Source organism: Melopsittacus undulatus, chromosome 18 (assembly GCF_012275295.1).
Source record: "Melopsittacus undulatus isolate bMelUnd1 chromosome 18, bMelUnd1.mat.Z, whole genome shotgun sequence".
Taxonomy (NCBI): domain Eukaryota; kingdom Metazoa; phylum Chordata; class Aves; order Psittaciformes; family Psittaculidae; genus Melopsittacus; species Melopsittacus undulatus.
The window spans coordinates 4,319,757-4,344,044 of NC_047544.1; the positions used below are offsets into that span (position 1 = coordinate 4,319,757).

The window sequence follows — 24,288 nt, forward strand, 5'->3', positions numbered from 1 at the left end:
ACTTGTGGCTCGGTATCAGTTTCCCAACTGTTACATGGGGATAAAAGATCTCCTTTGTTCTATTTAAAATTAAAACCATGGGCTAAAACAGTAGCGTTCCCCAGAAAAAGGCCCTTGGTGTTTGTGATCACAAAGCTGCTGTGCTGGGATACGTAAACTAGGAATCCCTCCCAAAACCCTTCAATGTGCTGGCTTGAACTAGGGCAAATTCCCAGTTCATATAAGGCCTTTAGCGTGCTTCTCCTTATGGCTGCGCACCAGATAAGTGACAATTAGAAAAGCCAATCAATCTGTGGCTGCTCTGGTTTCAGTTTCCATCTGATGCAACTGCAATCTGCAAGACAAATCTCAGTTTAGGACTACAAAGGGATTGTTCTCTCAGGAGATAACACGCTGCTGGCCGTGAAAATTGATTGTCCCATTTAGTGATGGCTCTACTTTCCCATAGCTGGTTTAGAAGCTGCTGCAAAGAAGCTAAATCAGGGTTGGGGATGCTGTGATTGCTGCTGAGAGGAGCAATAATTATCCCACCTCTGCTCCTTGCACCTTTGTAAGCTCCTTGAAACTCACCCATTTGCCCGGACATGATATGGATGTTGAAAACTCTGTTCTGTACAATCTGCTTTGCTCTCCCTTTTAGTGAAGGGTATGAAAAAGGCAAAAACCTCTTTTAGAGTGTGGCCACTGGAGCTGGGATCTCTTCTATACTGGTGTGTGCCCAGTTAGGAAATGGGTGCAGGTGAAAGTTCTCATGGCAAATACATAAAGCATGTAGGGACAGGCCAAGGAGAATGGCTTGAACCTGCCCGAGGGTAGACTGAGCTGAGCTCTTAGGCACAAGCTCTTCCCTGTGAGGGTGCTGAGGCGCTGGCACAGGGTGCCCAGAGAAGCTGTGGCTGCCCCATCCCTGGCAGTGCTCAAGGCCAGGTTGGACACAGGGGCTTGGAGCAGCTGCTCCAGTGGAAGGGGTCCCTGCCCATGGCTTGGGTTGGAGCTGGATGGGGTTTGAGGTCCCTTCAACACAAACCACCCTAAGATGAGGTCCTTCTGTGTCTCACTGATTCCGGCACTAGCACGAGGGCTTGGAGCAGCTGTCAGATATTTATGCAAGCCCTTTTCCTCCTCTATTTTAAGATCCGTTTTGATCAGAAAGAGGGGGTGGGGATGGGGGGTGGGGAGAAGAAATCAGCTTGGAAACTGCAATGCATTATTCAGAGCTCCCTGCTGCTTTTCCCTGCTCCTTTGCAGATACTGGTGTGAGGTGTAGCAATGAAGAGCACTGTTCCAATGGAACCTGCTATAGGAGACTGCAAGCAGAGGACTGGAGATGCTGACTTGTTCTCTACAAAGCTCAGCCCTTCTTCCTGCCCAAACTGTGCTGTCAAGCTAATCATCATCTCCCTTGGAGGCCAACCCGCAGTGAACTTCAGCCAGACAACACATGCGACTCCTCACAGCACTACTGACTTAGCAGTGTTGAGGGTTTCACATCCAAAGCAGCAGATGGGGAGGATAACATGAGTTCTAGAGGGTGGCAAACAGAGCAGGGTTGGGAACAAGCCGTTCGAGGCCTGTTTCCACTTGGATTTAACCTTCCATCTGAACTGAGGTAACGCTGTGCTCGCTCCCAGCTCGGGATGCTTTCCGTCACAAATAGGACTTCATTGGGGTAAAGCATGGCAGGGGAAGCTGCACCATGAATCTCTACACAGGCTTGGAAAGAGGTGTGTGGTGCTGCCTTTTCCTCCTGTTACTGTAATGAATGTTAAGCTTCCAAAGGAAATGAAGCAAAATCCTTGTGGTTGAGTTCACAGAGAGTGAGGATATGGGGATATCTTCTGAGACCATCACTGGGGCAGTGGCTGTTATCAGGAGACCTGAAAGGACAAGAGTGGCCGTATTCCTGATGGGAATCTTGGAGAAATACAGAAAACTCCCACTGTTTTCCTGTGACAACAGGTACTGCAGATGGGTATTACTGTGATTAGCCCAGACCCATAGAGATAAAATGACTTCAGGCACCCTTCAGCCTCTGCAGTCCTGGGGTTGCTTAGGCTGCAGGTCACCCTGTGGCACAGAGACCAGAGGCTGCCATCCTCAGAGGAGCTTTCCCATCTGCTTTCTCTATGTTTCGAACTGTGCTCTGCTCATTTGGCTGCCCCTATCTACCAAGGCACTGCGTTGTTCAGGCCTTGGCAAGGAATGGTTATCCCACCTCCCAAAACCCACAGCGAAGGAATGATTCTCCCATTGGAGGTCCTTGGCAGGGCAGTAAGCAGAAGGTTCCATGCACTCCCTCTGGGATCTGTGACTGGGTACATAAAGGGTAAACCCACACCAGGGCACCCTTGCAAAACAAATCCCAGTGACTATGGGCTAGGAGAGTTTCCCAAGAACAGAGCCATGTCCTTCCCTTCTCTTCCCTTCCCTTCCCTTCCCTTCCCTTCCCTTCCCTTCCCTTCCCTTCCCTTCCCTTCCCTTCCCTTCCCTTCCCTTCCCTTCCCTTCCCTTGTGTGAAAGGGCTGCTCTGCAGATTGCCATGGACATTGCTGCCGATCCCTGCTCGCCTTAGTTCACACCTCGTGCTGAGGTCACCCTGCAAGAGGCTGAGCAGGGAATGCTCTGTAGACAGGGGGCAAGATCTTCCCAAGGCTCCTTCCAGAGCACACACACAGAAAAGCAGATTCATGATTCATGAAGGCTCTGGCCATAGATCTTGCACAGAAATGCTTGGCAGCTTTAGAGAATAGCTGGGTTTATTTTAACCTTTAAGAATGACACCAATTTCACAGCTGTTAATGCTATGTGGCTCCTACGCTTTCCAATGCAAATTACACATGAAGGGCTAATGCATTTTGATGAAGGGGGGGAGAGGCAGAATCTCCATATTAATGTGCCAATAGCTTTGTTCTGAAGTGTTTCATTTTATGCTTTAATGAGAGATCCTCTCTCTGGTTAAGGCAAGCCTTTGCAAGAAACTCTTTAGGTATTTGCTGGTGTCATCAGGCTCTAAGAAGGGGGAGGGAGATGCTTCTTGCACGTGCGGGATGGGGGGGGCCTCTATAGCAAAGGCTCTTGTGATGGGAGTCCCATAGATGGGGGAGTCTCTGGGTAAAGAGCCCCCCACAGTGGGGTTTGGGGTTAACCCTTGCTGCAGCCAAAAGGATCGGGGCTGGATGAGGGGGGTGTCCAACCACTGTTAAACTTGGGGGGTTCCTCCCTCTCGTCACCAGTGCCAGCATCTCTGATTGCTTTGCCTTCAGGTGAGCAGCCCCTGTCACTGTGCGCAGGACCCTGGTGGTGCATCCCTATGTGCATCCTCCAAAGTGGATCTCATCACTCATGGACATGATGTGGGATAACCTGCCAAAGCACAGTGCCCAGTGTGAATGCAACTTCCTCACCTCCATGGGCCACGTCCTCTTTCTGTAGCCCCTTCTGGCTGGTGCTTAGGGGCTGGGGCTGGCACATCTACCTGCTGAATGGGAGGATTAAAGAGCCTCTGACTCTGTTTTTCAGGTACAAATCCAGTCCAAGCCAGGGATATCCATGTTTGGTGAGAGTGGAGGAAAGCTGCCAGCCTGCTACAGCAGTGCCTTTAAAGGCCTGTTTCACCTTCCACAGATGAGGGTTTTCAGTGCCTGCATCAGGCCAAGGTACCACAGATTGAGTGCTGAAAGTTCTTACTGCTACGTGATGCACATTTGGTTTTAATCAAACCCCACTGCAAGAGGCAGTTGGATTTCCAGCATAGGATTACAAGTAATACCGGGTTATTATTAGTAATCACTTTTCATCATGCATTGCATTTACAGGATACAAAACAACCCCAGCAGAAACCTATTGAAAGACATCATTCCTTCCATTAGAGAAACCCCCAGCGTTGTGTGAAGTGAATAAATCATGTAGCGGAGTAAAATGAGAAGCCCTTTAACTTCCTTCCTTTATGTTTCTGATTAACTCAAAGCCAATAGAAGGCAACAGTCGTAACCTTCTGTTGGGCATTAAAGGATTGCACCTTCAACCCCGAGCGGGTGTGATGCAGTGCAGCCTCTTCTGCCTTTGTGCATGTGAACCAGAGGTAACCAATCTCATTGTTGAATAGGATCCTAAGCAGGGGTTTTGCTGTTGTTGTTGACAGGTTTCTAGAGCGAAGGCCAAAGCCTACAGACGGATCCAAGCGGCTGTGTTGGGGCAGACACCCAGGTAACTCCTCAATTGAATCCTGCCTTTTAGAACAAGTTCTGACATCACTTGCACCGGTGCAGCCAGGGTTATTCATTGGGGCTAAGCAAATTAAAAGGTTCTGCTTAGCCTCTCCCTTACTTTGCTTTCATTCTGTCAGTGTAATTGAAGCTACTCCTGGTTTATAACCCTACGCTGGGGGATTGCATCCAGACAGCGTGTAGTGACGCATCGGAGTAATGGTGCAGATGAAGGGCTCATATTGAATTCGGTGGTTATACTAATGTACACCTGCTGAGGAGCTGGTCCAGCGGGATGGATGTGTGCAGGCGGCTGGCGAGCTGTCAAGGCCTCGAGACAGCACAGGTTTGATCCTTACTACATGTTTCCCATGTGGAAGTCGTGGCAAGGAGGGAGCAGGGTGCCCGGCACAGCCGGCTCCCATAGCCCTACATAGGTGCAGTGGTGGAAGGGGCTTGGTTGAGGTGTAAAAGCCGCCTTGAGGTGGAGGTGTTGCCTGCAGTGGGCTGGGATAGAGGAGTGGGTGATGGAGTCATCCTCCTGGATGTCTGGAGTCTTGCATCCAGCTCTGGGGCAACAACACAAAAGGGACATGGAGCTGTTGGAGTGAGGCCATGGAGATGCTGTGAGGGCTGGAGCAGCTCTGCTCTGGAGCCAGGCTGAGAGAGCTGGGCTGGGGCAGCCTGGACAAGAGAAGGGGAGACCTGAGAGCAGCTCCAGTGCCTAAAGGGGCTGCAGGAAACATGGAGAGGGGCTTTGAATAAGGGATATAGGGACAGGCCAAGGGGAATGGCTTGAACCTGCCCGAGGGGAGACTGAGCTGAGCTCTTAGGCAGAAGCTGTTCCCTGTGAGGGTGCTGAGGCGCTGGCACAGGGTGCCCAGAGAAGCTGTGGCTGCCCCATCCCTGGCAGTGCTCAAGGCCAGGTTGGACACAGGGGCTTGGAGCAGCTGCTCCAGTGGAAGGGGTTGGTCCTGGATGAGCTTTAAGCTCCCTTTCAACCCAAACCACTGTGTCCGTGCTCTGCCCCTTGCAGGACACGGGTCCATCTCCACCATCTGGCACCTGATGCTCATCCCATCCATCCCTCCTGTGCTGCAGCTCCCGGTGCTGCGTGCGGAGCGAGGAAGGGCTGGGATGGCTGCGGACGTGTGTGCCCGGGTGTCACCACGGTGAGAGGAGGTTCCTCTGCCCAGCAGAGCGTTGCTAACACCCCATGGGATGCAGTTGCTCACGTCCCTCCGGAGCCCAGCGAATGGAGGGGTCCTGAGCCGGAGAAGGGGGGCTGAAAGGTGGGAAGGATCCAGTTACACAATGGCAGAGGGGGGGAACTCTGCCCTGCCAGTGGCTTCCAGCCAGGGAGCAGCTGAGCACAAAGCAGGGGGGGATTGACTTCAGGTTCTCTGCTTCTCTGTTTCTTCTTCTCTTTCATCCCCCCCTTGTATTTCTTAGTGGGGTTGGACACAGATCTCCACACCTTGGGAACAGGAGAGCAGCGGCACAATAGCGAGCACTGTTTGCTTGAGCAGGACCTCTTGAATGGCAATGGAAAGAAGGGGATGGTTCACTAACAGTGCCTTTCTTTTGTCTCTTTACACGTATCAGCCAGGAAACAAACCCTTCAACTTGAGGGCAGCGTTTATCCTGCAAGGGAAGCTCTGTTCCAGCCGGTTATACTGAGCCTTTAGTAGCAAACAGTGGGACTTCTCTTGGGGTATGGTTTTGGAGGGGGGTTTTTCCTCTTCTGGTGAGATCCCTATGGCATAGGCCTGCTATTAACGAGAACAGGAGGAAGGAAGATATAAGGGAAAAGCTTATCCCATAATGGATATCCTTGTGTCCCTGTTCCCTCTAAAACATGCCCCTGGAATGGGCAAACCACCAATCTTTAAGCAGTCCAGTGATACCTGTGCTGTTTCTGTTTTCCTCTGCCATCACACAGAGTGCAGGGTGGAAGTTACAGGGGGATTGAGGAGCTCCTGATGCCTTCATTAGGCAAAAGGAGCGATGGAAATAGGCTCTGGTACCGAAGGGTTCAAATGTCTCAGGCAGAAATCAGCTTGAACAAGTCCCCTGCCAAATTTGAGAGCAACTCAGTGTGGGTCCATCACTCCTGCAGTCATTTCCCCACTTCCTTTTCTTCCCAGGGTCTTTCTGGAGACCTGAAGCCTGATGTTAGCATGTTTAGATGTGTCCCAATCCAGTGCATCACACTGTGTTGTACTGCCCCTTCCTGTGACCAAACTGAGCCTCATCTTACACTTGATCTCCTGTTGTTGCGGTTGGGAATTAAAACAGGCTACTTGGAAAACATGAAGCAGGTACAACTACTGAATATATCCATAAGGGAGTAAATCAGCCCTGGAATAATGCTCTGGAAGGATCTTAGTATCTATAGGAGCCACTTGCTGCTGATTTTGCCATCCACTTGGACTCAGATCAGGATGCAGATGTGCTCAAAGGGCCATGGCAACCTGGTTCAGTTTGCTTGAGACATTAAAACGAGCTGAGCAGGAGGAATGTTCACCTTGGATAAATGGGAATTCAGTTGTGTGGAAAAGGCAATGCTTCCACTCCAGATAGGACTTTGATAGGAGGGTGATTCATCCCCCATTGAAGTCAATGCCAGCCTTGCTTTGGGTTTAATCAGAATCAAACCTTTGGGGTTTCTTCTCCCTTGCAAACTGGACCAATCCTTTTCAGGACAGAAACCAGAGCACTTCTGTTCAGTTCAGGAGCACCACTGTTCCTGCTCCAACTGAAGCTGACACCAGCTATGCCAACACAAATGGGGCTGGTGGCTCCTCTTTGGAAGCCATCAGAGCTCAGGGATGGGGTGAGGAGCCAGAGGGCCCCATTGCCATCAAACCAAGGCAAAAGGAAGACAGGGATGAGGTAAAGGAGTGGGCACTCCACTAAGGAAGAGGCTACTTGTGTTCTCTTTAAATTGCTTCCTTATTGAGTTTAAAGTTTAGCTGCCCATAAACCTGAATGATGCCCATGGGACGAGGGAGATTTGCGCCTGCACTTCCATGAGGTTTGTAGGAATGGTTCATCCAAACGGACCTCATGCATGTGGATGGAGGTGGGAATCTGTTCAAGCTGCTTTTCCTTGCCTGGCACCATAGGGACAAGAGTATTTCTCCTACAGCAGAGCTCATGGGGATGGCTGAGTGAGATCAAGATCCCAAAGCATCTCTCTTGTCTCTGATCCATAATACATGATTTTGAACTCTTTTGGCTTATTCTAAGCTGCAGGAACTTGTAACTTTTTCTCTATAAGTTTTCTTTCTCTGCACCTTCCCAATTCCCTTTCAGCTCTAAGGCTTGATAGCTCTGCTTAGACTTTCATCCCCTCAATGCTCCGAGCCTTAAATTGTCTCTGCTATAGAAGAGAATCAGTTCTCTAGTGTGTTCATCCTCAGCATGTGCCTATTAAAATGAACATTAAATCAAGCATTAGGGTGCCTCCTCCCGTTATGAAATCTGAAGCACAGGATTGAATTGGGGGGGGGGGGGGGAGGAAAACCACCAAACACCTAAAAATTGGTTCTTGAGCCTCATTGGGAATAAGAAGCAGCAAAACTGCACTGAAGGGCAGGGTAAGGCAGCATGGTTTTATTAAGGGAAGGGGAAGATAAGGAGTGTGGTGTGTGAGGAATAAGGATTTAGGCACCGAGAGGGTATTTGCATGTGCCTACGTGAGGTGTAGTGTGTTTGGACGTGGGTTCAGGGCTGTGCACACGTGCTTTGGCAGGCAAGAGGTGATGCCTCCCGTCTGCACGCACACAGGTACGTCCCCTTTGCCTTCCTGGGGGGCCAGGGGCAGGCACGGAGCTGCCCCACTGAGCAGGGGGCTCGGTGCCAGCCCCATGCGAATCCCCCTTTCCCAAGGGCTGGAATAGCTGCAAGCGGATGGGAAAATCTCTCTTCTTAAAGGGCAGGTGATTTGTTCTACGGGGGGGGGGGGGGGGGAAGATTTCGGTCTGCGCTGTCATTTCCTTGAGCTCAATTACCCATAGGAAGTCGTCCCGTTCCCCCCCCCCCCACCCCGTTTCCCACCCCAAAGATTAACTTGTGGGTTATTGTTGTTCCGCAGGTACTTTTAATTGGCTGGAAAATATTCTTCCTGTGAAGTTGCAGTTTTCTGGGGCTTGAATGAGTCCACTCTGCCATTGGCTCTGCCCAGCGCCTCCCCATTGGCTCCGCAGCCCACGGGGGGACCGATAAGGGCGGCTATAAAAGCCCTCGGCACCGCTCCTGGTCCCCCAGCGAGCAGGAGCCAGAGGGGCCAGCCAGAGCCGGGCTGCAGCACGTCCCCGAGCCTCAGCCGACTCCTTGCTGCCTCTGCCTGGAGCGCGTATCCAGATCCACGTCTTTGCTGGAGCCGAAGTGGAAGAAGAGAGAGGGATACACACATAACACCCCTATAAAAAACAACCAAAAACAAACCAAGCAAAAAAAACCCAAAAAAGCCAAAAATCCCACCCCCAAAAAACCACACTTAGCGGAAACTTGTCAGAGAATGCTCCTAAAGTCTGGCTTTCTCCTGCTGCTGGTGATCAGTGCATCCGCATCCTATGAAGCTGAACAGAATGACTCTGTGAGCCCCAGGAAACCCAGGGTTGCAGCCCAGAACTCAGGTAACACCCAGCAAGGAGGGCTTTGAGCCTGAGCCCTGACGTGTTGAACTGTCTCAGATCTCTCTGCTGATGATTTTTTTCCTTTCTTTTCTTTTGATTTCCTTTTTTCTTTTTCTCCTTTTTTTTTTCCTTTTTCTCTTTTTTTTCTCTTTTTTTTCTCTTTTTTTTTCTTATAAACTTAATGGCTGGGAAGAAGCAATCTGAATTTAAGGGGCTGAATCAGGAGGATATTGGTGCATAGCTGGAGAAGGAATCTTCTCCTTCCAGGAGCTGGGGCAGGGAACCGGTGTGTGAGCTGCTTGCAGGATGCAATCCATTCTCTCCTCCTCCCCCAGCTCCTAAATGAGTTCCATGTACTTTTCTTCCCCTGCTTGCATGTCTCTGTTCTCTCTTCTCCAATTGCAGCCGTCCTTTGGTGTTAAATTCCTTGCTTTTGAGGAAGTTGGTACAAACCCGTGGCAATGTGACGGAACCATTGTTCTGCCACACATCTGCCTATTCAGAGAGGGGGGCAGAGGGAAAGCGACTTTGAAGAATGCAGTAACCTAGAAACTGTCCCTTGCTCGCGTTTCTCCCCATAGCCTGATTGCCATCGGTTCGATGGCACCGTAAAGCAAACCCGATGGTGATATTTAACTTGCTTTTACAATGGAGGCAAAAATTGCTGGCAAGTCGGCTCTGGATGGCTCCACTTTGTGCACTGGAGATGCTTGAGATAAGTTGGAGACATTGTCTTGAACAATGGGGATTAAGAATCTGTCTCCTACTATAGAGCAAAGATATTAGGTCTCTTAATTTGGAGCTTATTTTAGCTCTGCAAGGCTCTGCAGCATTATCCTAGGGTGTTTGCTCAATTTCCTTTTGTATTTGGTTGCTATAGAAACATAGGGTCTCACTATTGCACCGTGCCTAAAACAATAAAAGCTTAATGCAGACTAAGTCTGCTGCAAGCAAAGTTCTAATTTGAACCTGTGGAAACATAATGATGGGAATGGCTCCGGCGATGGGGAGGTTATGAACTGGGGAAGAGGATGAGCTGACTCAATATTTCTCCCTTCAGGCACGTAAGCAGGAGTGGAGAATGAGGAGGGGTTAATGGGGTGATCCCTTCAAATGCTTCCTATTTTCTCCTGTGTTGTGTGAAGCTCCCGGTTGTCTGGTTGTGTCTTGAGGCTACAACTTGGCTCTCAGGAAGGTGTGCTCTCTCCCACTGGATGCAACCCCTCACTGTTCCCACAGCTCGGATGGGAGGCACTGGCTTTGCAGTTCGCCCTAAAGAATGCCTCGTAACATGAGCTGTGAAAGTCATGACTGTGCCTTGCACGGGCACATAAGGGGATGGATGTTCAGCTTCCCAAAAGAGGTTAAATCCCTCCTAATTTCAGGGCAATCATGTGGCAATACTGCTGATTCATTGTTAAAATGCACAATATCTGCACTAAAAAGGACAGGGTGACATGGATACCCTCCTGTTCAGCCTAACCACTGCCTCAAGGGGGTGAATTGTACATGGTCAGCTTCATTGCCTTTAACTTTCCCTGCCCAAATGCCCCTTCTCTCTGCGCATCCTCAGCGATGCGACCCTTCTAGGCTGGGCTTGCAAGCTGCTGGGTGCCAGGTTAGCATTTAACTGCTCATTCAAGTCTTTTGTACCTACGATTGACACACAATCTTATTGCAGCTTCTTTATGCTTTTTAGATACCTCCAGGGCCACAACCCCAGCATTTGCTCACGTTTCAGGCCAGTTTATTGGCAGTTGCCATCACTTCAGTCTCATTTCTAAAGGGGGTTTGTGAACCGGGTGCTGCCAAACTGCTCCGACCTCCCTTTGGTCTAAGACTGTGGAGAAAACCTCATCACCCAGAGCTCTTCATGGGCCCATCCTCATCACTTCTGCCTTCTTTAGAGGGAGTCTGAATGGATGCATGCAGTCAAAGTTAGCTTGGGATGGACCTGTGAGTCTCCACTGAGACTCTATCAGATGTTGCCTCTCTGTTCATCTGTCCATAACTGATGGAAGATGTCGGTAGTTGCAGTTTGCACCCCTCGATTTGGTGATCTTCAGTTAATAACTCCCTTTAGCAATGTCTTTATGCTCTTTTCTTCAGCCTTTCAAAGCAATCACACTGATGCTTGACAGCATCGAGCACGACCTGCTTAACACTGGAGCAGGGGCTGATGGCATTGGGTGCATGCATCACCTTGTGCCTGTTCCTCTCTCCGCAGCAGAGGTGGTTCGCTGCCTGAACAGTGCCCTTCAGGTGGGCTGCGGGGCCTTTGCCTGCCTGGAGAACTCCACGTGTGACACGGATGGCATGTACGACATCTGCAAGTCCTTCCTGTACAGTGCTGCTAAGTTCGACACTCAGGTACAGTATAAAGGGGATGTAATATTGCCTTGCACCTTAATCTGTGTGTCCTAGTGGGGACGGGGTCTATGCAGGCTTAACCCTTCCTTTCTTGCAGCCCTTCCTGCTGCTCCGCTCCCCCCTGAGCCATCCCTTTGATTTTTGGCTACAAACGCATCCTTCGGGGCTATTTTCTGCCGTCCATTTTCCACGTGCTCTCTGCTGTGTGTGAGGACTTGGCAGGGAGCATTCTATGGGGCGGAGAGCAAGGTTTCCTCTTCAGGAGGAAATAGAAACGTTCCTCTAACAAAGTAAAGCTCCTGACTGTGTGACCTGGCACAGGGCTGGGGTTTGCATTGGAAGTCTTCAGGCCTGGGAATGCACGGCTACATAGGGCTGCGGTAGCTCGCAGTGGGATAAATAGGATCATATCAGAGGGGCTGTGGCTCCTAAGGGCCCTTTTCCTTTCTACTTTCTTCCCAATGTGTTCACTCGCTCCCAAGGACAAACCTTAAAAGCTCTTCAAGCATCCTGAGGTCTCGGTGAACCAAATGCATTCAGTTGCTGGTGTGTGGTGAATGGTCCAGCCCCATCCCAGCAGGCAGGATTGGCCCATCCCTGGTGCTGGCACTCTTAGGTCTCTTCATGCAATGACTTCCATTGCCTAAATGTTTCCATCTGTCCTCTCTAGGCTTGTGCATCCCAACTGTAAATGGTATGGATGATAACAATGCAATAATTACCATAGAATCATAGAATGGGTTGGGTTGGGAAGGACCTGAAAGCTCTTCCAGTTCCAGCCATAGGCAGGGACACCTTCCACTAGAGCAGCTGGGTCCAAGCTGGCCTTGAACACTGCCAGGGATGGGGCAGCCACAGCTTCCTTGGGCTTTTGGGGTCCAGTTCCCTGCCCTGCCTGGTAAGGGACCTCCAGCAAGTCTGTGATTGCAGCAAGGGTAACCAACAGCAGCCAGGCACAGTGGGGTATCCCCATACATCCCTTGCTATGAAACCTGCTGTAGGTTAAGGTCCTTCTTCTGTTTCCAGGGAAAAGCTTTTGTGAAAGAGAGCTTGAAATGCATCGCAAATGGGGTCACGTCCAAGGTGTTCCTGGCCATCCGGAGGTGCTCCACCTTCCAAAGGATGATCTCCGAGGTGCAAGAGGAGTGCTACAGCAAACTGGACATGTGTGGCATCGCCAAGCGGAACCCTGAAGCCATCACGGAGGTCGTCCAGCTTCCGAACCAGTTCTCAAACCGGTATGTGGAGCTTCCCTCAGCTGAAATCCATCACATGCAATAACGGGAAAGGAATGAGAGGAACCAAATGGGTTTCACTTCTTAGAGTCCTACTATAGCTCAGGCTAAGCAGCGCTCTCTGCCTCTTCGAGTCCTTGTTCAGTTTGATTCTCCCTTTGGTGAATACATTGACAAACATCTCCAGGGGAGAATCCTAAAATGAACAGGACAGACATTGCTTCAAAGCCTGGACTTTGTTTAAATGTTGGTTCTTTCAGTGTGAATGCAGGATAACAGTAAGCAGAGCTCTCCAATACCAAACCCAGCTCTATCAATGTAGCATCTCCGGCACACTGAGCACTTCAGAGCTTTACAGCCCCTTGCAACTTCCTTCACTCCTTCACATTGCAGCCACCCCCTGCCTTGGGTTTATTTGGCACCTGGCAAATGAGAGCTTGCCCATGGCAGTATGAAACACAAGGAAAGCTTAAAGAGACTCAGCAGACATGCTCCTCTGTAACCTTATTCTGCTGTGGTCCGTAGTTTGTATTTCTAGGTATAGCCTGGTGTTCTTAAAGGTCTCTTTTAGGGTTGTCTTCAGCCCTGTTCCTGCAGAAACAGGCACGTCATGCTGCTCTCTGGCACCTTTATCTGAGCACCGAACTGCCCTGTCCCCATCCTCCAAGGACAAGGGACAGGGAGAGGCTTCAGCGAGCTGCTGCAGTCTGCGCAGTCATGCTGCAAGGGCAGGGATTTCTTCCTCTAAATCCTGGAACAATCAGTGCTGAGTCTTGTGATTGGGATAAAAGGGATTTTCTGGAGCACTTTGTGTAAATATGCTCTAGAATTTGAGTGCAAACAGACCAAGCTGCAATTTAACATGATGGCCAATGCTACAGCTCCTCTAGGGTGGCTGTTTGACTCCATCTAGAAGCATCTGAACACTCCAGGCCTATCCTAGGACAGGTATGCAAGTGGTAAATGGATGTTGCGTCTCTGACCGGTATCAGTTTATTATGGCAAACTTTATTGTTGTTATATCCATGAAATCCTGCATGTGGGAAGGTGAAAATTACACTTGTGTCTTTCCCCTCTTCCCCCAAGCAAATCAGGAAGAGGTTTTGCTTCAGCATTCACCTGAGGGCTGGGATGAGGAGCAGGGAGCCCTGTGGCGTCAGGAAGAGCAGTTCAGGTTAATCTGGTGGCACATTGCATTGAACCAGCCTTTGGTGGGGCCACGGGGGCATTAGGGTGAAGGGGGATATGTGGCCACTTAGGCGAGGGGGATGCAGTGGTAGCAGCAGCAGTGTTGTACGTGTTGGGCCAAAGGGATCTCCTCCCCCACTGCCGCCAGCCCTTCTTGAAGCCAGAGGATATTATGACATGTTGAGTAACAAAAGCAGCAGGATTTCCCAGCTCATAGTTTACATTGAGGTCTCCTAAAGCATCCTGCTTTCCCAGCCCCTGTCCCAACATAGCCACAGAATAAGAATGTGCCACTTGGCCTGGGACACTGAGAGGAAGTAGTTAAAGGTCATAGCATCTTCCTGTGATTTAATCTCATGGCAGGAGCAGGAGGAGAGGAAAGCCTTGGTGCCTTGGCTCGCAGTCTAAGGCGCTAGCAGGCTGTTTGATTGCAGCTCCAGCTATGGAAACCACCAAGCTTTATCTGTACAAAGGAGGTGGAGGCAGCGCAGCAGAGGAAGGTGGATGGGATCTGCTCCTCCTGTCCCGTTAGGCTGGAACTGATTTGAGCTGGATGTGTGGCTCTCACATATGTATTCATCATCAACCACTGTGCACGCTTCAGGCCTCACTCTCAGCCCTGCCAAGCCGTGCTTGCACTGTGCTCCCCCGTGCCAAAGCCTGGTCCTTTTGTGCTTCAAGAGCAGCAGAGGCTTTAACCTCACCTGACCTCCACTGCCTGCTCTAAAGGCCAGAGCTGAGAGTTAGGAAAGAGTTTGAACTCTCATTTCCCTCTTCCTTCCCCTCCTCCACCTGCAGGTTATTCTCTTCTCTGCTCCGGTGGAAAAATGTCACCGTGACCTTAAAGGCTTAAAATAAGTTTCCCAACGTCCTTCCAGGCAGGAGCAGCCCAGCAGATATGGGACCGTTCCTCTTCTCCCCCCTTCCCCCCCTAGGAAGATGCTCTCTTGTATGGGAAGATCCCACTTGCCAGCGTTGCTCTGCCTGCCCTGTGGAGGATTGCTCCTTTGGGTGCTGTTCTCTGCTCAGCTGGGCAAAGAGATCAGCCCAGACTCCTGGCTCCCTCCTTCCTGGAGCAAGGAATGTGTGCTCCAGGCTGCTGGAAGGCCAAAATGCAGCAGGGGGCTGGAGAGGAGGGGGGCACGTAACAGGGCAGAGCAGAAGGTCCTCACTTGTGATTTAAATGCATGGTCACTGATTGTGTGTCCTATTCCCAGGGAATACCTGTATCTGCCAGGCTCTGACCTGCTTCTCCCTCTTCTGATCCCTTACTAAAGGCTGTGCATGGAGGGAAGAGGGGGGATGAATGGGAATGGTGCCACAGGGATGGATGTGTTTGTAGGATGGGTGCACAACCTCAGAGCAGTGGTCTGCTTTAGTGTGTGATGGGGTCTGGTGATGGGCAGAATCTATCAGGAAGATGCAATTGTCCTTCCTAAAGACCTAGAAGCTCAGGTTGTTTAGCAGAGAGGAAAACGTGCACTGAAGTCAGCATCTTCTCTTAGCTCCTCACTCTCACCTTCTTCCCAATGCAGCGAGGGAACATCAAAATCACTTCTGCTTCCCTCTGTGTCTTGAGCATGTATGTGAGCATCTTGGAGTCCAGGGCATTTGTTAGATGCAGTGGGAATATGTACATTGTGCACTGTCAAAAATCAATGTCAAACACAGCCTGAATGACTTAAAAAACCTGATTCTCAGAGATTTGTTGCTTGAGAGCAACTCCTGCCTTTGGTTCTTTCATCTTTGTAGGATTATGCAATCACCAAATGGTTTGGAATGGAAGGGACCTTAAATCCCATCCAGTTCCAACCCCTGCCGCAGGCAGGGACCCCTTCCACTGGAGCAGCTGCTCTAAGCCCCTGTGTCCAACCTGGCCTTGAGCACTGCCAGGGATGGGGCAGCCACAGCTTCTCTGGGCACCCTGTGCCAGCGCCTCAGCACCCTCACAGGGAACAGCTTCTGCCTAAGAGCTCAGCTCAGTCTCCCCTCGGGCAGGTTCAAGCCATTCCCCTTGTCCTGTCCCTATATCCCTTATATCTCAAAGCTCCTCTCCAGGTTTCCTGCAGCCCGTTTAGACACTGGAGCTGCTCTCAGGTCTCCCCTTCTCTTGTCCAGGCTGCCCCATCCCATCTCTCCCAGCATCTCCTCTGCATCCATTGCAGCATCTCCACGTCCCTCTCGCCAGCAGCTCCCATAACCATGTCCCTCTCGTGCAGGTATTACAACAAGCTGGTGCGGAGCCTGCTGGAGTGCGACGATGAGACTGTGAGCACCATCAAGGACAGCTTGATGGAGAAGATCGGCCCCAACATGGCCAGCCTGTTCCACCTGCTGCAGACCGACCACTGCGCCCAGGGCCACCCGCGCTCCGACTTCACCAGGAGACGTCTCTCGGAGCCCCAGAAGCTTAAACTCTACTTCAGGAACCTACGAGGTGAGGGTCTGGTCCCGGTCCCAGCGCACGCAAAGCGCGGCTCTGCCGAGAGCGCGTAACGTCGGTGCGGCACCATGGGTGTTAAGGGATGCTAAGCACGACCAAAGCTCAAGTCTCTCTTCTAGAGGAGTCACGCACCCAAGCCAAGTGTACTGTAGCTAGTTTTCATACTGACTAGGACCTGGGTTTAGAGTTAGGCTGTCATTCGTTTCTATTCCTCTCGAAGAAAGCGTTTTGCATGGAGCCGTGTTCAGTGTCTCAGCTTTCCCACCGTCCAAATGTCTCCATCTCTTCTCCTCCCCACACAAAAGACACCCCTGAATGATCTTAGTCTTAACTATAACCGTTGTAACAGTAGTCAGGCCTTCAGACACCAAACTAAATGTACTGTAGCACTAACGCCATTGAAGTCTGAAGATCTGGCACCAGGGAGAATAGCTTGTTCTCTCTTGTAGTAAGCTGGTAGGAGACGATAGATGCACTAATAACTATTGCACATCCTAAAGATGTCAATGGAATTCGTGTTATGAATCTGTGCTGGCCATGGACGAATATGAATGTCATATTCCTGGTCTAATCCTTCCAACACAGCTCTGTTAACCCATTGATTTGCCAAACTCGCTAGCTGTGGGTGGTTTTAGTTACCGTGACCTGGCACAACAGTGCAAAAGGAGTTAAAACTATCCCACAAACACACAGCAAATCAGGAAAGGAACATTTTGTACTATGGAAAGGACTAAAAGAGGTGCCAGTCGATGGTTGAAGCTAGTCAGAAGGTTACATAATCTTGCATTGTATTTAAAAGCTAACATCTATGTACTGTATTTAACTGTCTAAAGCTTTAAAAGAAATCTAACAGAAACATACCCTGTCTTAAGACTAGAGTATTAAAGGTCTTGCTCTAACTGTGGTATAAATAGTTTTAAACTCTGTCATGTACTGTACATAAATTCCACGAGAGGCTGCTTAAAAGGAGCAGAATAGAATAACTTTATTGCATAAACCTAGTTTTGTAAGTTAGCTATTTGTTTTTTCCTGGAAACAGCATCGCTGTCATAGTCAAGAGTTCATGTTCTCCTCTGTGGCCTTTTTATAATGGAAGAGAGAGAAAAAATGTGGAGGACAGAAATTATAGGGCCAGAAAGAAGCCTCTCTTCTCATAGCTAAAGTGGAGGGGAAAGAATTGTCCTTAGTGGCCACTTCCAGACTCCCACAACAGTTTGGGTTGGAGGGGGCATTCAAAGCTCATCCAGTTCCAACCCCCCTGCAAGGAGCAGGAGCATCTTTAACTAGATCAGGTTGCTCACAACCACATCCAGCCTGGCCTTGAATGCCTCCAGTCCTGCCTTGAATGTCTCCAGTGCTATCTCCACAGAGGAGCTGTGAGACCCAATGCAGGAGTGCTGCTGCTGCAGGGCTCTTTGGCCTGATGAAAAGCTGCCTTGTGATCCTATGGTTTCCCTTAGATAGTGATATTTTGGGGAAGGCAGGAAAACCCCTTCCATTCTCTTCAGTGGCAGAAGCAAAGCAGCGTGCCTGCCTTTGAGAAGCAGGATGCTCTCCATCTGCCTTCCTCCATCCACCCCTTGAGCAGCCTCGGTGAGGAGGAGCAGAGCAGGAGGTCCCATGCAGTAGCTGGGGCCCCCCCAGCCGCTCTGCACAGTAGCCTGATGGGCTTGAGCCAGCCAAACAAAGCCACATTGTGGCGTGCAACCAACAAGGCCAGTTCCACGCTCCAAATCCATCCCGTTAGAGTCCATCTGCAGAGTGGATGACTCTTGCTCAACCAGTAAAGAGCTCATAAAGGAGGGATCTATTTTTCTTTTCAAAATCTAAAGCAATATAACCTCTTTTTTTGTTGTTTTCTTTCTTTTCTTCTTTCCTTGTTTGTTTAAACCACAAAGCCTTTAAACAAGAACTTGCTGCTAATATATTGAAACCAGATGCAGTGGCAGCATTTCTAATATTGCTGTCTTCATTAAATGTAGCCCAAAAGTGCTGTCATAAAATTGTAAGCAGCAAAAAATGTTGCTGACGGTAGAGGGTTGTTGTTTTACTTCATTTGTTTAATACTCTGAATTGTGCCGTCCAGGGCAAGTGAGATGCAATATTGCTTGTTCTTAAATCATAGACTCAGAGAAGAGTTGGGGTTGGGAGGGACCTTCAGTGGTCATCGTGTTCCAACCCCATACAATGAGCAGGGACATCTTCAACTAGATCAGGTTGCTCAGAACCACATCCAGCCTGGCCTTGAATGCCTCCAGGGATGGGGCATCCACCACTTCTCTGGGCAATCAGACAGGTATATAGAGTCCAACACCAAGTTTTGCAAGGTGAAAACCAAAGCCCCCTTGAATATCCTGACCCTGAAAGTCTGACTTATACCTAGGAAGTGATCCCAGAACTGTGTGTGTGACTTCCCACCTCATTACATCTCACACTGCACTGCTGGGAGATGGGCATTGCTCAATGGAGACGTCTTGCTGGGGTCTGTGCATCAAGTGTGTGTTGCTGTGTAGGGAAGTAGTTACCTAAAGGTCTTTACTCGGCTTGGGGCAGCATCCAAACACCACCTGGATGGGTGCACTGGCATTGCTCCTGGTTTGGGTCCCCATGGCCAATATGGGCTCACACCAGCAGAGCTTACATCATGGTTTTCCATAGAGATGCTCCTCAGGGCAAGTGGCTTCTCTGTTGCTTCGTGCATCCCTTTCTATGAAATCCCAAAGAAGGTTTATAAAGCTGCTTGATGGTTCAACTGCTCCAAACCCAAGAGTTTCATTACCCCAGATCCTATCTCTTTGAGGGTCATAACTAAAGCTCTTTTTCCAGTTGGAATTTAAACTCATTGTCCCCTTCCTTAGGGGAAGATGAGTGGGAAGATCTGATTTGCTCTGGTATGGCAGGTAACCACGACCTGTGCACCCCAGAGCTCTGCCTCTCCATACCAGCACTGCCATTGAGCACATTCTTGAGCTGCTTTAATAAGTCACTGTTCTTTCCTCTGCTGAAGTAGCAAGGAAGCCACAAGCACCCGTCCATCACATCAGAGGGCCTGGGGGTCCCCTTGCCTAACTTTGGGCTAAGCTGGTGGTTTAAAGCTCGCTCTGATCAGGGGAGGGGATAGGAGGTATGAGAGGTGCTCCCCATCAGCAGGGAAGGATGCCTGAGTGTGGATGCTTTGACTTGGGTGCAAGAGGTCCCCTGGGCTGGGGGATGAGTCTCAATATCACGTCCAGTTATTTCACCATTGATTTAGTCTCGAATGCTTTAATTTGAACCTTGCATTCATGGCAAAGTGATTTCTCGGGGGTGGGAAGGGGCTTCTCTAGAAACGTTTGCATGATTCTCATTGTGATTTGTTTGCACTTTAGATGTTTTGTGCCATTATAAATTTGCATTATTGTATTTATAATTTAAAGATACTTAGAAGAGGGAGAGAGTTTGGGGTTTTTTGGGGTTGGTTGTTTTTTTTGCTGAGTACTGGAATAAACAGTGAGCATATCTGGTATATGTCATTATTTATTGTTTAAATTACATTTTTAAAGCTCAGTGTGTTCATATAAAGGTTATTTGAAACATATCATAGTAATGAGAAAGATGCAAGTTATTTTCTTTGCTTATTTTTATAATTAAAGATGCGTAACATAATGAGGCCTATGTTGGATTTTCTTCTGCGATGAAATAAAATGTCAAATTTAAAGGGTTTTGGTGTCTGACTCTTCCATTGAACCTTGCTGGGATTGCTGACGGTGAGAACACCAACAGCACATTGCTGCACTTACCTTTGACTGAGCATCGTGGCTTTTATGTCTCTTCTGGATGCTGAATGTCTTGGGTTTGCATCCTGGGGTTGTGGGTGGTATGAAGGCAGAGTTCATATTTCCAAGCTGGACAAAACAGGGATGAGTGTGGAGTAAAGGATTCCTGATGTAGCTTTCCAGTATCTAAACCACTGCACTAAGTATGACTGGAATAATACATCTGGTCTGACTAAAACCTGGACCCTGTAACAACCAAGGGCAACTGGAAATCCCAGTGCTGATAAAGCTCCTGTGATGGGTCTCTGACACCAGCCTGACCATGTACCTGGTGTTATCTTCACCCTGTGCCCATTTGTTAATCAGTGCATCCATAACACTGCTGCTTTGCTGTACATGGGAATGCGCTTTTGCACTTCATCCAGGATATCTCTCATGTCCAATGGAACATCAAGAACAGTGTAACAACCACCAGGGAAGACTGGCAGCCTCACCCAGCCTCATTGCTCCAAAAGCTCCTGCAAACTTTAAATACCATTTCCCCCTTCATGCTAGAGTGAGACTTGTCCAAGAGAACCAATGAATAAATATTAGCAACACAGCTGGGCTAAAATAAATCTCTGCTTCCTCTTGCTTTGGCCAGGAATTTAGGAATCATTTTCACCAGAGGCTATTTAAACTTTGCTGTTATTGAAATCCCATTTTAGTTGAAATGGAAGCTCCTCCTAAGGCCCGATAAGTCACCAAAATCATTATTTATCATGCATTGCAAAGGACTAAGCTGCTGTGGTTCACAGCAGTGGGAATTGATGCGGCTTTCCAAGTGGCTTAGGAAAGGATGTCACCCTCTGGCTTTTTAATTTGCTTTTCCATAAGGAGGAATCTCCAGATCACTCATGGAACATGCACCTCCCCTCTCCTAGCTGTAAATCACTGCCTGCTAAGTAACACCCCCACTTACCAGAAGCCAAAGCAGCAAAGGGAAGAGGGAAATGGCACAAAACTTTAGGGATACCCACTGCTAGAACCAAAGGCAATGAATGTTATATATAATATATATAGTATATATGCTATATATATAATTGATATATATACTGTACTATATTAATAGTACATAATGTAAATAATTATATGTACTATAAATGGTACATATCAATAATTACTACACCAACACAATGTACTGTTCATAGGGACTCTTCATCAGTCTCAGCCTGCACGGCTGCCTCCTCAGCAAGCCACATCCATTCCTGGATGAGCTGAAGGTTTCACACAGAAACACAGAGGTTTCCAGAGGCATTTTACACACCAGATTCGGTTTGAAAACCTGCTCATTCTGGGCTGGGGTTTGTTCTTTTGCCCCCCAAGTGCTAAAACTGAAGCCCAGAATGAAAGGAGTAAATACCATGAGAACTCTTCAGCATGGCCCAAAGCAAGATCACCTGCAGCAGCCTAATACAGGTTTTCCTTTCCCCTCCCTCATTCAAGACCCACCTCATGATGGGGATTATGCATCCTATGGGTTAAAATGTCTGCAATTCATTGACACAGCTTATGAAGCAGGCAGCGTGAGTCAAGGGCAGGTGTTTATAATGAACAAAGATGCTCATCAGGAGGGTATTTGCCATTGGTTTAGTGCTCATCTCATTCTTCTACTTCTCTTTCTTACTATTATTGGAAATTTTAGGGTACATTTGTCCCTTATGTCCCCGATTTCAACCCCATTTGTGAAGTGCAACAGCTTCTCAAGGGTTAATAGAAGCAGGGGTTTGCAGGGCCCTCCTCAGACCCATCACCACAGTGCAAGGAGACAGCCCCAGAAAAGGAAATCTCAGCTGGGTGGCATCAGAGTGCATTAAAGTCCTGGTTATCATCTTCAACTGGAACGAAGAGCCCTGGACTTGATGTGATTTGGCCAAAGCCCAAAGTCCATGATTGACTGATGCTCTTGTCTTGTCCTTTTTCTTTTCTTTCCCAAGTTTCATTACAAAACAAGGGGGAAATCATCCCAACTTTTCCTGGTCCTAACCCTTCCTGCTTGCTCTGCTCAGAGAGAAAGAGAAAGAGAAAGAGCAAGAGGAGGAGTGTGAGCGTTGGTCTCTTCCAATGACACTGGGCAAAATGGGAGCGAGATTTGGGAACAGGCTTCGCTTCCTCCCTCCCCTGAGCTGAGACAAATAAGAAGCAGAAAATAACCCCTTGCACAGTCTAATAAAGGACATTGTCTTTGCCATCGTGATTCAGCCGCTACAACCGGGAATATGAAAGGAGCTTAAATAATAAGTGGGATGCTAAAAATACAATCAAAGTGCAAAGGAATTGATTCCACAGTGGCCGTTCCCATCACGCGAGATGCCAAAGGAAAAAGGCAGAAGAAATCCAAATGGATGCAGATTTTACCACATTATAAACCAGGATCTCTCAGTCACAGGACACCGGGTGATGGGAATGCAATTGAGATCTTTCTATAGCTCAGTGTAAAGCAATGGCCAAGATTATGTTGGTGGATTTGGGGAAGTAACGCTGCTTCAAATCACTATTGAATGACTGTTGGCAAATCAGAGGGTAACACAGCTTCTAATAGTGCCAGGGCAATGGGAATGGCTTTAACCTGTCAGAAGGGAGGTTGAGATGAGATCTCAGGGTTCTATGAAATCCCTCTTTCCATGGCCTGGCCAGAGGGAGGGATACACAGTGAGTGCATAGAGCTTACAGCCAATCCTGTCCAACAGCACAAAGCACCCACCAGGATGACTTTCATTCAATACATCATCATTTCCCAAGGAAACAGCTCCTCCCCATCCCATTCCCAGCAGACAAACCTGTATTTCCAAAGGCTCCTTTCCTGCTCTGAAAAGCCAAGTCAGGTGTGAGAGATAACATCAGGTAATTCCTGCTGTAACCCCCCCCTTATCACAGCCATGGGGAGGGATCTGGGTAGCAGCAGCTGGAGAACCTTAGGCACAAAATACCTGTGAGAGAGATGAGAGGTTTATCCCAAAGAACAGCAGGAAAAACAAGTCCAACCTGTAGGAGCTCCCGGGAGGAGGAATGTGGTTATTGTTCACACAGATGAGAAGTTGTCCTCCTTTATTCCTCTTTGCTTTCTATAGCTCATAGCCACAAAGGATGATCCCTGTCACCTGCACCTCCCCTATTCCCCCTCCAGCCTTCCCCCCGGCTGGGATGGATGCTGCAGGTCCAGGAGCACAAAACTGAGATGGTCCTAATGGTATTTAAAGAGCAAACAATTATTCCATGGAAACTGCATTCCCAGTATTCCCAAAAATTCCAGTTGGTGCCTTTGAATTTCCTTCAGGCTCTTTTTCAGCTGCAGGCTTGGAACGGTTTGCGCTGTGAAAACAAATCCCTGCGCTTCTCTCCATGTGCTGTTTGGCTTGGAGTAATCACCCAGGCTCAATAAAATCATCAGCCAGCCATGCCGAGCCCAGCATGGAATTCTGACAGCCTGGACCAGCAGAAAGAGCATTTGGGTTTATTGCTGTGCTGATAATTAATCCTAGAAGGGGGTTTATTCAGGGCTTTAAAACCCTTATTTTTCCTAAGCTGATGTTTGCTTCACTGTTTCACACATGGTTCTTAGCATCACGTCTATTTGCTGGCCATGGCAATGAGGTGTCCGGCTGGGGGTTCAAGTTCACATGTGTGGCTCATTACCTGCAACAGGTCCCTTTGCTTTAATCCTAAACACTCCTTTATTCCTCCAGTGAGGAGTGCGACTCCCATAGGATAGACTCACATAAAGCATAAAACCTTTATATGTGAAATCAACCTGAACACTAAGAGGAGCATATGGGTTTTCCATTGGTGTTCTCACTCCTTCCCATGAGCATCCCTCATCCCCATGCCCTCACCACCATCCCCTTCCCCCAGCCCAGGCAGGACAAGGGAAACCTTTTCCTTCCCTTGGAAGGCCTCTGTCCTCAGGAAGGAGGAAGGAGGAGGTCGGGAGTCCCGGAAGCGTGTGAGGTGGAGCTGCCATCGGTGAGGCAAGAGAGTCCCAACGACGCACGAGCGTCTTCCTCCTCGTCACTGGGCAGGGACAGCACCCGAGCCCCATTGACAGCACTGCAGCTCTGCCCCATGCGCCTGCAGCAGGCAGATGCTGTTATCACTGCATCAGAGGAAAGGGCTCCAGGCAGATCCACCCATGGGATCCCTGAGGAGATGCAGCAGCCCCAGAGCTGGATTCCCAGGTCAGGGAGCAAACTTCCCTTAAGGATGGGGAGGGGATGTTGTGGCTGAAAGAATGAGCTTACCAGAAGGACAATGTTGGGTTTTCCTCCGGTGTGGGAAGGAGTTCTGCTCTGCTCCCAGCATTGTGCTGCTGTATCCCTCCTAGGGGTGGATTTGGAGTTCACGGAGCCCATCATTAGTCACTAATCAGAGTCAAGTACCAAGGACCTTTTCCTTGAAGCCTTGGGGCCCCCA

The 24,288-nt window shown here is 49.1% G+C and overlaps 1 protein-coding gene across 4 annotated transcripts; it reads left to right on the top strand.

The window, feature by feature from the left end:
* Positions 1–3,621: 3,621 nt before the first annotated feature.
* Positions 3,622–19,784, top strand: STC1 (stanniocalcin 1). Of its 4 annotated transcripts, XM_034070525.1 has the most exons (6): positions 3,622–3,656; positions 4,142–4,206; positions 8,305–8,848; positions 11,076–11,218; positions 12,245–12,456; positions 15,861–19,784. In XM_034070525.1, the coding sequence occupies exons 3-6, from the start codon at positions 8,731–8,733 to the stop codon at positions 16,135–16,137; spliced, it is 750 nt and encodes a 249-aa protein (XP_033926416.1). In that variant the 5' UTR covers positions 3,622–3,656; positions 4,142–4,206; positions 8,305–8,730; the 3' UTR covers positions 16,138–19,784. The 4 variants fall into 4 exon arrangements, with proteins under 4 accessions (XP_033926416.1, XP_033926417.1, XP_033926419.1 ...); XM_034070526.1 differs by lacking the exons at positions 3,622–3,656; positions 4,142–4,206 and adding an exon at positions 7,951–7,997; XM_034070528.1 differs by lacking the exons at positions 3,622–3,656; positions 4,142–4,206 and adding an exon at positions 7,951–7,997 and having other exon boundaries at positions 11,079–11,218.
* Positions 19,785–24,288: the final 4,504 nt, after the last annotated feature.